The following is a 15,132-nucleotide window of genomic DNA, read 5'->3' on the forward strand; positions in this document are numbered from 1 at the left end:
TTATGGTACATATATTTTTAACTTTTAATAATGGTAACCAAATTCCTTTTCCTTTTTCATTACAACTACAATGGACTGCCTTATTATATTTTTTCATCTTCTATCTTTCTGAATACTGTAGCCTATCATGCAACTTACAGAATTAATAAAAGTAATTCATTTCAGCATTTTGGATCTATTAAGGCACAAAATGTTACTGACGACCCTATTAACCGCGGTAAAACTTGAAAACTATGTGGATCTTTAAAAAACTTAGGTAGTTAAATAAATCTGAATTGAAAAAAAGGCAACTGGACCATATTTAACCTTAATACAAATGATATCTTAACTGTCTCTTTGTACTACATGGTACAATGTCTGGACAATTGTACTGTGGTTTGGTAATGAAGAAGGCACTCTTCTGGCACTCCACAAATTACTCCTCTGGAAAAAAAGAAAAACTGTTATTAAACTGACTAAAGATTACTATATTATATATTCTCAGTGTAATTTCTTCCAACCCAAACAGATTTATAGAGTTCCAGTCAACAGGCATCAATAATACCACCAAAATAATGCTTCTCAACATTCTTATGTTTATGTTGTGTGATATTCTATTTTCTAAGTATATGATATAGATGAGCACTCAAAAGACCATCAAGTAATCCAGCAGTAAGAGATATTGATTTTATAACCATTTTCATATCATTGTGTGTCTCCATTCAATTTGTGTCAATTTGCAGGAAAGGAAAGTGATGTGTTTTGAATATTAGTATTTATGAAAGCTAATGTCAAGATTCTAGGTGTGTGAGGGCTCAATTGTCAAGCCAAACTGAGTCCAGTCTAAAGTCAGATGAATGACCAAAATCAACCAAGCCGAGCTTTTATTTTCGCAATATTATTGTGATTGCAGAAAGTTTCTGTGAAAATTGTGTAGGCCTAATTGAAAACTCGCAATATCTCTGCAATAAGCAATGTTCACAATTACATCAAGATTGCGGGAGGCGATTATGCTGTCTTTGAAAACACCAGAATGTTTATGATTTTGCCATTATCTTTAAACATAGGCCCACTCAATTTTTAATTTTCCCCCTTTTTACTCATTACTATTCAATATGATAAACTAATCCGGCAATTTCATTTATCTACTAGTTCCTAGTTATGATATTGGGCCAGATTATTGAGGGACAACTTTTAGAGAGCACAGCTGTGTAGTAAGCCTATGTTTTACTAAATTTTGCAATTAAAATAAAAAAAAAACAAGGTAAAATGGTTTAAGCAATCTGAATTGAGCGTAATTTGTTTTATGAGTTTGAAGCGATAGATTATTAATATAAATAAAGTACCAAAGTGTTTGTAAAACCATCACTAGCATACTTGCATACCTTTAGCAAATGATTCATTGAAATCTATCAAGTCCTCAATCTCCTCATCCTCATCACTCATGACACTACTATCATCCTCATCACTGGATATATAGTAGGAAATAGAACTGCAATCATTGTCATCTGCGTCTGTGACATTACTGTTCATATCATGGGAATCTGAATTCGGTAGCGCATCACTCCAAAACTCATCAGCACTGATGGCAACCCAATCGTCTTCTGGCTGAAACAAAGAAAATACAAATATAACTAGCCACTCCTGTTTAACCATTATACAGGGGATTAAAGTACTTTTCACCTCAGATCACACTGACCAGGCCACCCGCTGGTTCTGTGCACCCCCAACAAACACAACAGACTCGACGAGTGAGGCTATTAGTGTGTCACCTGGTTCTGATTAGCTCTGGGGTGCAAATACTGGTCCAGATTTGATTTAGAAAAACATTTTTGTGGTTATTACAAAAACAGGTTGTACATATTTAACTAACATATTTGAGCTTGGCTGGACCAGTATAATATACTTAATATTTCCATCCTAGTGTCTGGGGATAGTTACATGGCTCTCCCCCTACACCTAGTCCTAATCACAATATGGTATTTTCATTTTAAATTGAATGGAAAGCAAACTAAAGCTGATGCGTACAATTGATAAACATTAATAAGGATTTTGTAGTCTATGTCCTATATGGTAAATCTGACCAATTGTTTGTTGTCTACTATGCTAACATGAGACAAAGGAAATTTTAATTGTATTTTATGGTCTCCGTTAGACTACTTTGGTCAGTTTATGTTCCCGGTCTTGTTTTCTTTTCCTTTTTTCTCCAAATATTCCTTCATTATTTCCGGCAGTGATTTTTTCTCTTCACAAGTTATCACTCTTCCAATTCTATATGATTGAAGTGTACAAACAAAAAATAAACTAAGTAAAAGGCCTATATAAAGGTTGCTAAATAATAAATAAATTAAAATCATACCAAATTTGCAGCTCCATTTTCATCCAATCTAACCAAAAAGTCTAATGGGGTCAAACGGCTTACTTCACTTGAGTAAATTAGGTCATCTAGAAACAAAATATAAGTTTAAACTGATATTCACAGATTATTATAGGCTGAAAGAAGATGTAAAGTTCAACAGTGGTTTCTATATAGCCAACTGCTTTGGGTATCTTCCATCCCAGGACGTCAGGACGTGATTGAGCCATGCAAACGAGATCATCTTGAAAATTAAGAAGTTAAACGGGGCAAAGCCCGCGGGTTACAGCTAGTGTTGATATATTTTTGATTTTTGTTTTATTTAGCTATGCTAAAACGTTCTTTACTTTCTGGGCGACCCTCGTATTTTTAAAATTAAGAGAAAAGGGTTTAATAGGCCAAGTTAACATAAAATAGGAAGAGCTGTGAAAGTTAGGAATAAGGCAAGTTGGTAAATTGTTTAGGCGAAAAATTCAACATTGAACATACTTTATAACAGTGGTTACTGGTTATGTTAATGTGTTGTTATTCATATGTGTTTGACAACATATGGTGTTAGAATATTATTTGTTTAGTTTTTGTTGGTAAACATTCTGAATCTTACTAATATTATAAATGTGAAAGTTTGTGTGTTTGTTTGTTTGAAGTTCAATCACGCATTAACTACTGGACAGATTGGGCTGAAATTTGACATGATGGTAGCTCACGTTTCCGTTTAACATATAGGCATATTCCTATCTCAAAAATCCTTTCGGGCTCCGCCCCAGTGGCTCTGCAGTTTCTCATGTTAACCTTATGAGTATTCATATTTAAAGGGAATTAAATAATTTAGTCAGCTGTTTCAACTTAAAAAAGTTGGTTCTATGATATGCAAAATCATTAAATGTTTTAAGATTTACCAACAGGGTGCAGCACTATTTTTTTTGCAATTATGAAAACAGCTAATTTTAACTAAGCAGCAACAACAAACTGTGATATGCAATGAGAACTGTCAAAGTAGGATTGTTTACAGTTGTGTTTATGTTTTTAATTTCATGAATTATTTTTGATATTTTGTGAACTTTTAATAATTTGTTTTTCTATATTGTTTAGATGAAGTGGTGGAATATTATTGCTATGGTAGATGTGTTTTTACTATAGTATACCGTAAATTTAAAGAGGCAAATTTTATCAAAATGTGTCCTCCCCCATTGCAAGTTTCAAAGCTTGAGTTGAGTATAACTGCTATAAACATTTTTTTACTTATATGCCACCCCGTACGAAGGACGGGTACTCTGCTAGTCTTGATATATAGTAAAAGCTACCCAATAAAGTATTTGTCTTGTTAAATAAAACTATATTTTAATTTAACTTAAGATATTACTACATGGTGGCAGCGGGTTTTTTTATTGTTTTAGCAATACAGTACATAAAGATGAAAGAAGCAAGAATTGATCGTCAAAAGATTTATTTTGACAAAAGACATAGAGCCACAGAATTGCTTACTCTACCTGATGGAGCTCAAGTCCATATAAAGGACAGGAATCAAGAAGGAACTATATTAAACAAACATCGTGCACCTCGATCCTATATAATTCAAACGCAAGATGGTTGTTTGCGGAGGAACAGAAGATCACTGCAAAGATTTAGCACTACTATGCCTTCTGATCACTCTCAACCAGCACTGCAGACCAGTCCTTCAGAACACCTGAGAAGATCAGAACCTTTCGATCATCCTGCAATGGCGTCTCAGATAAATCCTTTAGCGAATCTAAGCTCGCAAGACAATTCAAACCTACCACCTGGAGGTTCGATCTTTAAAGGGGAGATGTGTTGTTATTCATATGTGTTTGACAACATATGGTGTTAGAATATTAACTGTTTAGTTTTTGTTGGTAAACATTCTGAATCTTGATTTATTGTAAAAGCTACCAAATTTTGTCTTGTTAAAACTATATTTTAATTTACTTACGATAACACTACAGTTACCTTAGTAAGCAAAGGTTAAGCTGATAATTACAGGTTGAACCTTTTAACTAGTCACTGTTTAAACTCTCCAACCCGGTCGGTAAAGCTTCTTACTTTTTTAAACTTAGATATATCTTTAGCTGGTTGTGTTTTGCCAAAACAAATGCTTACACCGATTTAAATAATTTTTACAACTTAGTGGATCTGGAAAACACATTTGGTAAACAGAAATGAGTAATTTAATACGTCTACAGGACCTTGGTTTCAACCCTGAACCCTGAAGCCAGTTAAGACTTTGTCTACAGTTTACTAAATAAAAACTGGAACTAGTCTACATGATTAGGCTGGAATTAAGGGATTTACTAAAATCAAAATTACAGTGCTTTCCAAGTATCCATAGTCGTTTGGTTATTGGAACACCATTTAAGACACTGGTTGAATAAAATATGAGATAATATCAGGTCATCATCAAACCCATTGCTAACCTCTCTTTGATTTTAAGATTTCTTTGAATTTTAACCCTAGGAGTGGCGAGACCAATTTTCAGTATGTGCTTTGTGGAGTGGCACGCTTATTTTGGTGAATTTGTAAGGGGGTTTTTCAAAATCTGTATAAAATTGGTTAGAGGAGATAAGCTATTGAACCGTATATTCATTTTGTTTTTAATAGTCGGTAGAATTCAAATATGGTGATGAAAAACATTTTAGAAAGGTGGTTTTAGAAAAAAGTAAAACACCAAAAATAGGGAACGCACCAAGGGCTCCCGACGAAAAAGCCTACCGAACGGTGATGTCACGGCCAACCGCCCCTCTCTCTATCGGAGTGGAGTGGGGGAGAGTGGTTGCAGCAACACCCCCAGTCCAGCCGGAGGCTTACCCTCCAACGTAATTCTCTGTAGCAACACCCCCAGTCCATCCGGAGGCTTACCCTCCAACGTAATTCTCTGTAGCAACCCCCCCAGTCCAGCCGGAGGCTTACCCTCCAACGTAATTCTCTGTAGCAACCCCCCGGTCCAGCCAACGGCTTACCCTCCACACGTAATTCTCTGTAGCAACACCCCCAGTCCAGCCGGAGGCTTACCCTCCAACGTAATTCTCTGTAGCAACCCCCCCAGTCCAGCCGGAGGCTTACCCTCCAACGTAATTCTCTGTAGCAACACCCCCAGTCCAGCCTATGGCTTACTCTGCGACGTAATTCTCTGTAGCAACCCCCCGGTCCAGCCAACGGCTTACCCTCCACACGTAATTCATTGTGGCAACCCCCCCCCAATCCAGCCGACGGCTTACCCTCCACACGTCATTCCTTGTGGCAACCCCCCCACCCCCCCCACCCCCGGTCCAGCCGATGGCTTACTCTCCACACGTAATTCCTTGTGGCAACACCCCCGGTCCAGCCGACGTCTTAACCTCTACACGTAATTCCCACTAAATTAGCAATATATATTTTAATCAGCTTTGACACATAGCATGCTATACACATAAATATTTCCGCTTTGAAAGATTAAAATGTAATAACTTGTTAAAATGATTAGCCTTGTCGCCCGAGATTTTTATGTTGTTCATTGCAATAGATTGGTGAACTGAATGAACAATATATACCGGTAATATACCTATATAAAAGCAATATATAAATAAAGTATTATGACATAGCTGTATAAAAACACGTTTAATGGGCCTTAACTAATTTGAAATCAAGTTTACTCCAAATAAATTTAAGAACAGGTTATTGGGAAAGTGTTGAAATTTGTGAGTTTAGTATGACAAACACGCGTAAATTACTAAAATGATTTGAGTCGCCGTTTAGGCTTTTGAATTAGTTATTGATTTGTATCAATGGAAACAATAAGAAGACACTATAATTAAACTTGCTTAAAGTTTTAATGTAACAGGCTGGAATTTCAAAAGCACATTGTGTTTTCAACGCTCTTTAAATTTACTAAACTCATAATTTTGACTATACCCATTGTGCTCTGTATGATTGTTTGTTTAGGCCTATTCCATAAAGAAAGCGAACATCACCTGATGTTTCTGTTTCCTCGGGTGGCTCTTCAACCATTGTAAAAATACCAAAACATGTCATGTGTTTTGTTTTTTCTCTCAGTTTTTCTACTTCTTCGGTAAAGAATTCTCTAAATTCTTTATTCTCCGGTACTTGAAACAACCCCTGAAAATATTCAATTGATTAATATAAAGTTAATTATTAGCCTACATCCAATGTACAACATGTAAACCTAAAGAGTTGCCAAGTATTGTTTTCATCAACATTTTTGAGTTTGAGTTTTGAATGAAATAAAGAAATGAAAGATGAATGAAATAAATTAGCCAAATGAGATAAAAATACCCCCGCCACAGCAAACCTGCAGACTAAGCGAATTTCCATTAACCTGATTGGATTTACACTAAAATGCCTCCATAAAAATAGCACATTTATTTCCTATTTAAATAGAATAAGTTTAACGAGTAATTAGGTTTGCTGCAACAGGGAGGGTAAAAAAGATTTTTTTAATTAAATGATAATAGTTTAGTAAGAAATAAAAGTATTTTCCAAAATCGATCAAAATATGTTCATAAACAAGCAAACTACAACAGTTGACTTATTCTCCATAAGAATAACATAGGAATTTTAAAATTACAATTTTTTTAAATTTTCTCCATAACAATTAGGCGCATAATAACGCTTCAATATATTAAATTATTTGTTTTTTTAAGCTCTACAAAATGGTTTAAAAAGAAATTGTGAAATTTTGTGTTTTTAGGGTAAAAAATGGGAAAAACCTATTTTTACCACATAAACCCCCGTTCCCATAGTCCGATCATGCTGGTTCGCGAACTCATTCAAGTTTATCCCGCCTTACACCTTCAAACCAAATTTTATCAAAATCGGACAAAAATTACTCAAGTTATCGTGCGGATGGACACACACACATATATATATGCAAAATGGAAAAATAGGGCTACTATATATAAATAAAGATTAAACATTAATAAACTTAGTACCCAAGTAAAGTAATAAATAATTTTACTTGGGTACTAAGTTTATTAATGTTTAATCTTTATTTATATATATATATATATATATATATCTAATATATAAAATTCTCGTGTCACAGTGTTTGTCTGCAAACTCCTCCGGAACGACTTCACCGATCGTTATGAAATTTGGTGTGTAAATTCTGTAGGTATGCGAATCGGACGTAAACTATTTCCCGTTTCGAAATTCTTAAAAGGGCTCCGCCCCAGTGGCTCTGGAGTTTCCCATGTTAACCTTATGAGAAATGGAATTAATGAATCTTAACAGCTGTTTCAATTAAACAAGTTGGTTCTGTTCTATGATGTTCAATAGCATTAAAGTTACAAGGATTACCAACAGGGTGCAGCACTATTATTTCTTTTACATTTATGACAACAGCTAATTTGCAACCAAAAGGTGAGTGAGCGTAGCGAACGAACTTCAACCTGGAGGCGAGTTAGCGTAGCGAACGAGCTAACCTGAAGGCAAGTGAGCGCAGCGAACGAGCTCCAACCTAAAGGTGAGTGAGCGTAGCGAACGAGCTCCAACCCAAAGGTGAGTGAGCGTAGCGAACGAACTTCAACCTGGAGGCGAGTTAGCGTAGCGAACGAGCTAACCTGAAGGCAAGTGAGCGCAGCGAACGAGCTCCAACCTAAAGGTGAGTGAGCGTAGCGAACGAGCTCCAACCCAAAGGTGAGTGAGCGTAGCGAACGAACTTCAACCAGGACGTGATTGAGCGATGCGAACGAGATCATCTTGAAAATTAAACGTAACGGTACTTTCTTTCCATCGGTCTGTCTTAGGGGAAACCTATAACTTAGGCGATACGAAGTTCGCCGGGTCAGCTAGTATATATATATATATCTATATATAATAATCTATATATATCTATATATATATATATATATCTATATAGTATATATATATATAATTGATCAGAATTGATAGATATATAAAAATTTGAACGAATGGTGTTTTTGGCCTCTGGGGACATCAAAATGAAAAAGTAAATCGGTCCCGGGCTTAGGTCTTACCATTAGACCTACGGTAATAGCTACTTCCCTATAGGGAAATTCGCTAATATATCCATAAACAAGCTGGCTACAACAGTTTTCTTAAAGGAACAGTTTCTTGAATTTTATCCGTAATTTTTTATTGTACAATGCATTGATGGACGAAATTATTTGTTTTTAAGCTTTAGAAAATGGCTGTAATGAAAATTGGGCATTTCCATGTTTCAAGGGTGGACAATTGAAAAAAACAATTTTTTGAATGTTTAAGCAACCTAAAACTCTGTTCCATTACCCAATCTTGCTGGTTCGCGATCTCATTTAAATTTAACTCACCCTAAAACTTCAAGTGAAATTTCATCAAAATCGGATCAAAATTAATCGAGTTATTGCGTTCACGGACGTACCTATTAGGGTGGTAAAAAAATCACTATTTTTTTAGTTGGAATACCTTGGAAAAGTTGTTAAATTGTAAGGCCAAAACAGGGTAAAAATATTAAAAATATTGGTTGTTATCTTCTGGTCACGCATGTGCTCTAAAGTTTGAACAAAAAATTAAAAACTCATATTTTATCGGAAATTTTTACAATTTTTTAATTTTTAATTTTTAATATGTAATAGTTGAAAATATCATCTACAAGACACTAAAAAAATGGTATTTAAATAATAGTATAGTATATTAATATCTTCCTGTCGTGCATCGGCTGCAAATATTGCCAAAAATCAAGAAAAACTTCATTTTGTATTAGTATTATTTAAAATATAATAATCGATATCAAAATGTAATACAAAAAATCTGTTTGTACACATTCAGATAGTAACGTAACAAAAACAACAGACGAAGTCAGAATTGATCTACCGGTCGCGCATAGACAAATTCACTTTAGCGTGGCACTATTATCAGCTTGAGTGGACAAGCGTGATTACGTAATCAAGTTTAAATTGAAGCCATGCTTTTAAATGGGTGCGATTTCCAAGCGCGAGCGATCACGCCGGACATGAGTTTTCCCGCCATCGGTCCGGCGTGAGTCCTGAGCGTGGCACGCTGAAAATGGCCCCAGTCATTTCTAGCGTGTACGCCGAGCGGACAAGTGCAAGTGGTCAGTGACCTGGGCGACGCCATGTGATTCCGAGTTTAAGAATCCGAAACTGAACAACAGGATGGTGATGATAATGTATCCATGTGCTCCTTGCTCACAAACTAAAATTTACGATTCTAATGACAACAACCAAGAATATTTACTTAAACTTCCGAAAAAGAATACCTATGGTAGGCAAATGAGGATTAACTGTACTGTATTGTTTAGCGATCGTTATGGTGTTTCCAATCGTGCTACAACAGCAATAGCCTCTAATGTTTTGCACGACGTTGGCAGAGTCACTAGGCCGGATACCAAAAACATAAAAACAACTACATTTGTTACAATTCTATGAGAATTCTTCTCATGGTATTGAAAGTTTTTACTTAGATCCTTACAAAACTTTACATGGATAATGTTTACCAAAAATACTGCGCGCCTCATTGCAATTATACTAAGAATAAACATTATATTAATGTATTAATTCAAATAACAATTTCCTGTCAAGTATGTAAATTACAATACATTATTTTATATAAAAGCATTTCAGTTAAAATAATGCCATACGAAATAGAGTTTTTAAAAGAAAAATTGTTGGTTTTTTCCGACCCAACCTAGTACCTATGTATAGGCCTATATATAATGTATACATGCAAATTTGAACTAATAGTGCTTTTGGCCTTTGGGGACATCAAAATTAAAAAGTAAATCAGTCCAGGGTCTAGGTCTACTGTGCCACCTAAAGCTAAGGTTTCCAAGATCACACCGGACGGACAGCTTGAGTGGACAAGCGTGATTACGTAATCAAGTTTAAATTGAAGCCATGCTTTTAAATGGGTGCGATTTCCAAGCGCGAGCGATCACGCCGGACATGAGTTTTCCCGCCATCGGTCCGGCGTGAGTCCTGAGCGTGGCACGCTGAAAATGGCCCCAGTCATTTCTAGCGTGTACGCCGAGCGGACAAGTGTAAGACTCTCATGAAGATTCTTGTAAAAATTTAAAAATCACGCTTAGTTTATTCCAGAGTGATTGTAATAAAAGTAAAATTTATTTAATAAAACTGTAACTATCATCCTATATTGATTTTATTGTTTTCGGTGGTATTATAATAGAATCCAATTGCTTTGAACAAATGGTTTGTTTTTTTTTATTTTAACCAAAACTATTTTCATGGGTCTCTTTGTTTCAAGATCCAGATGGTTCAGCTATGTTTGGTAGTTATTTTACTTATTTTAAGGACGATAAAGTTGTTTTAATAACTCCGATGTTATTTCAAACAGTTTTGACGATATAGTATACATTTAGTTTGTTTGAAATGTCTCATTTATATGAATTTTTTTTGTCATTGTTGGCACTAGCTCATTTCCCAAGAGAAATAACCGTGAATGTCCTTTTTCTTGCAAACCACTCTCACGCCGAGATTGATCGGACATCCGCCGGACAAAAATTAGCGGCAACGGACATCACACCGGACAGATCTTACAAACCCTAGGTAACAGCTTCTTCCCTACAGGGAAATTTGCTAAATGGCAAGATATCACCTTCTTGTCTTTTATCAAGCTGCAATCAAGGACAGATAATTTCATCATCAAAAAAGCCTGGGAATTAATAGTATATTTGAACTACCAAACACCTACACTACTGGTGGTGTTAAGTTGGTACATATTAATATATACTGAGGTTATAAAGTTGAATGATAAACATAGATAATACAGTAAACTATTTTGTTACAAAACACATCTTACCTTGATTTTATCAAGCAAGGCTCCGGCAGAGGCAGCCACCTCAATGTAAATACACTGCGAAGCCAACTAAACAGAACAATTTAAATAAATAAGGGGAAATTAAAAAATATCAACTTCACTCTATACTACACCCTCCCCATAATTTGCTCTCTGGCCCTTTTTTTGGGATAGAACAGATTAAACGGAGAGTCAATAAAATACGTGTTATAACACTTAAAACATATATTTACGCTTATACCGTTACTCACAATACGGTAAATATACAAAAGATGGTAAGTGGTGATCGATTTCGATTGGACACTCCAATTATCATCAGACCCAATAGGCGAATTCGCCTATGGGGTCTGATGATGATTGGAGTGTCCAATCGAAATCGATCACCACTTACCATCTTTTGAATATTTACTGTCTTGTGAGTAACAGTATAAGCGTAAATATATGTTTTAAGTGTTATAACACGTATTTGATTTACTTTCCGTAAATTCAATAACACGTACAATGCTGATCAAGAAGTTAATTTAACAGATTAAAAACTAAAGATTAAATACTGATACTTTAAAAGTGAATACTTTCTAGTCATAATAAAATGTTTTACCCTTAAAGAATATTGACATTAGTGTCTCTATTTATTATGCTGGTTGTCCCAGAATAGTCCCCCTAGGTTAGTTTTTAAATGGCTGCATATATTCAAAAGAGCCCTGATACCTACACATTACTAGGGTAATGTAAAGCACTTTTTGGGGGTATTTTGAAATTCACCCCCCACCACCAAATAGGGGTTGCTGGGGGTAACTATTACAAAAAATTGCATTCCCTATGAAGTAGCTCATCATTTTAAAGGCCATTAGTTAAAAAGAATATTGGCGAAAACCAGAGGTCTCTATCTCAACCCATTTAAGAATGGCGGGCATTTTTCATTTTTCATCAGCCTCGGAGAGCCCATGTAAAAATATACACCAATATTAGCGTTTTTATGGGTTGTACCAGGGAAACTAAACTCATTATTATTGTAACAATAAAGTAGAAACTACTTTTTGATCAGTATGTCAATTTTGCCCGGAACAACAAAATGGGGTATTTTGGGGGCAGCTCCAAATCTTTTAATATAAAGCCCCATCAAGTGAAGAGGAAGAGTCTGTCTGTCTGTGTGTTTGTGTGTGTGTGTATTTGTGAGCTAAAAACTCAAAACTACTGAACTGACTAGGCTCAAATTTGACAAAAATAAAGCTACAGCTACGAGGATACATATAGAATTATTCCCGCTTCAATGTTGACCTAGGACTCTGCCTGGTGGGCTTTCAAAGTTCTGAGGCGAGAGTTTTAAAAGTAAATATTGATTGGTATCCATGGCAAGAACTCATAATGTTTAAATGTAAACAAGCAGAGAAGCACAACTTTCAAATGCCTTTGATTTCACAATTACACACATATGGTTTAAGCAAATTTAATACTTAAATAATATTTCATAAGGAAATATGGTCATTGATAAAAGAAGTTATTCATTGATGAGATATCCTATAACCGTTGCTCCTGTACTAACCTCGGCTGTTATACTGAGTTTTATGAGAATTATTCTTAAGATACATTTTTGTGGAAACATTAATAAACACCTTCGCCCCAGCAAACCTGCAGTCCAAGCGAATTTCCATTTGCCTGATCATATTTTCACTAAAATGTCTCCTTAAAAATGTTATAAAATCACACTATTGACAGATTTGGAACTACCTGTATTGTGATAGATTTTCATTTATAGTACAAACTACTCTTTGAATACTGATCCCGTTGCAAGGCACGAGGATAGCGGCTAGTATACTGATATAACTGCATAACAATTAAAATCAACAAGACTAAGAATGACTAATAGCGATATTGTGCAAACGAACACAGCTCGGTACCATCAAATAACACCTTCATAGCTGCATCTTAACACTTAGCACCAATAAATTGACCCGGAAATTTTTTTTTAGGTCAACAGGCATTGCAAACATCACACAATTTAAATAACTCAGTTCCTGTCACTCATGTAAATATCTTGCACCATATTTTCCCTTTACTAGTCAGGTGCTCATATCCCTTCGCACTAGACCCATTACAGGTAATCCACATTCCACCATCAATTGTACCTACACACTAATATCCTCAATATGCTTTACCATATGTCTTCACGAATAGATTGAAAACATAGTAACATCTTAAAATAAAAATATATCCTCTAAACTGGGAACTCTAAAAAAATCTTACTAAATTATGTTCCAGAACGTGGCTACTCCTTTTAGCATACACAACAAATACATTCCTGTACGTCAAGTCTATATTAACGAAAACTACATTTAGTTGTCAAAGGGTAAAATAAAAAATTATAAGCCTTATAACTAGCTTTTTTTCATATTAATGTTCTATAAACTGCTGTTTCCATTGTTTTAGTATCAAACTTGGTTTTAGATTAATTTTTTGTAAGAACATGGATAAAACACTTTTACTAGCCTACATGAATGAATTTTAGGATAATAGAACCAAGAGATAATGGAGATACTGTAATGGGATAATGGAGAAAACATTATTATTTATGTGAGATCATTTGAAATTTCAAAGCGTTTTTTCCTTATTAGTCCCATTTAAAAACTTAATTATTTTTACTGTAAGAGTAGGAAATAACTTACTATTTCCAAAGTGTCCAGTATCATAGGATTTTTCTTGATCATCAGTGCAGTTATTGGAAGATCAAGGGCGTTCCGCAGTTTTTGATCAACTTCTTTAGAAAAGTCTCGAATCCTTACCACTGCAAACTCGTTAAGCTCCAAAAGCTTTACCTCAGCATCGAGAAATCTAAATAGAAAGTTGGTTTATGAACCTATTGTAAAAATTAATATGAGGACTAAATTAAATTTAAAAATTCAGATAATAGGACTTCCTACCTCAATTGTTCTTACATTAATATTTATTTCATCTTTGCTAAATATAAAATGTTAAAAATCATACTATTCAGATTAGTACCGGTAAGAAGAAAATATGAATATTTTCCTGGGTTTTACAATAAGTAGGCCTAGACCCTGTTTGCCTAAAATTAATTAACCCAATAAAAATTAAGACAACTGTTAGGCTTATTGTCCTACACAAACATAAAAATAATTACTTAATCATGTAATCATATAAAGTAATTACAGTAAGGTCCACGAGAGTCTGCGATTGAGGGAGGAGCCTATTTACCACGTGACTTCGAAGGAGCCAATGAGGACCGTGTGGTGTTGCCAAATCTAATATTACCAGCTGGTTTGAAAATGTTGTTTAGTATATTTTAAATAGTGTCGAAAAGTAGTGAATGGGTGATGTTGCAACGTCGCGCTAGTCCAGAGTCTTGGTATTGGTTGCTGCCAATTGCAGACTCTCATGGTCCCTTGTATATTTTCCAATAATAAAAAAGAAATTACATAATCATAAGAAAGTTCTGTTTCCTCCAAAAAATAATGAATAAAATAATTTTAGAACGTCAATATTAAAATAGTAAAATTCAAGCCAATAGTGTAAGTTTTAAATTTTAACTTACGGTAGAGACATCTGTTGTTCTTCAGTCAAACCAGCTGCTCCTGGTGAAGTGTTGGCTACTTGCTCAAAGTGATCGGTAGCTTGTTTGGTTATCATGTCTTGCTCAGCAAAGTACCTCCTTTCAATATTAGGATCCAACTCATCCGGCAGGAATGTTCCTGTCGCCAATTGATGGAACATCCGTGTCACATTGACTTTCGTGGCATAATCCCATTGCATACGTGCATATTCTGACTGAAATTAGGGAGAAAGGAAATATAGGCTAATTTGACACCTAGTTTTAATTAAGATTCATGATCAGTGATTTCTTCCCAAAAAATTTACTAATTCTAACTCCATATTGGCCATTTAAAAGCCTAACCCTATCACATGGATTGTTGAGAAAAGAGTGTATTAGGCCGAGTGAATGAAAACAATTACAACCAGTATTTACTTGCGAGCACACTTACACTTGCTTACTACGA

The 15,132-nt window shown here is 35.1% G+C and overlaps 1 protein-coding gene across 1 annotated transcript in view; it reads right to left on the minus strand.

Annotated features, from left to right (window-relative positions):
• Nucleotides 1–15,132, minus strand: part of LOC128985440 (uncharacterized) — a 36,452-nt gene continuing 21,320 nt past the window's right edge. The window contains exons 4-10 of the mRNA XM_054404921.1: nucleotides 14,670–14,902; nucleotides 13,786–13,951; nucleotides 11,126–11,191; nucleotides 6,301–6,445; nucleotides 2,339–2,424; nucleotides 1,365–1,587; nucleotides 1–423 (exon numbers count right to left, since the gene is read on the minus strand). Of these exons, the coding sequence (XP_054260896.1) occupies nucleotides 416–423; nucleotides 1,365–1,587; nucleotides 2,339–2,424; nucleotides 6,301–6,445; nucleotides 11,126–11,191; nucleotides 13,786–13,951; nucleotides 14,670–14,902 (927 nt within the window). The 3' untranslated portion in view covers nucleotides 1–415. The remainder of the gene's footprint in view (nucleotides 424–1,364; nucleotides 1,588–2,338; nucleotides 2,425–6,300; nucleotides 6,446–11,125; nucleotides 11,192–13,785; nucleotides 13,952–14,669; nucleotides 14,903–15,132) is intronic.

Source organism: Macrosteles quadrilineatus, unplaced genomic scaffold (assembly GCF_028750875.1).
Source record: "Macrosteles quadrilineatus isolate MER2022 unplaced genomic scaffold, UCM_ALF_1.0 Scaffold_1__1_contigs__length_201487025, whole genome shotgun sequence".
Taxonomy (NCBI): Eukaryota; Metazoa; Arthropoda; class Insecta; order Hemiptera; family Cicadellidae; genus Macrosteles; species Macrosteles quadrilineatus.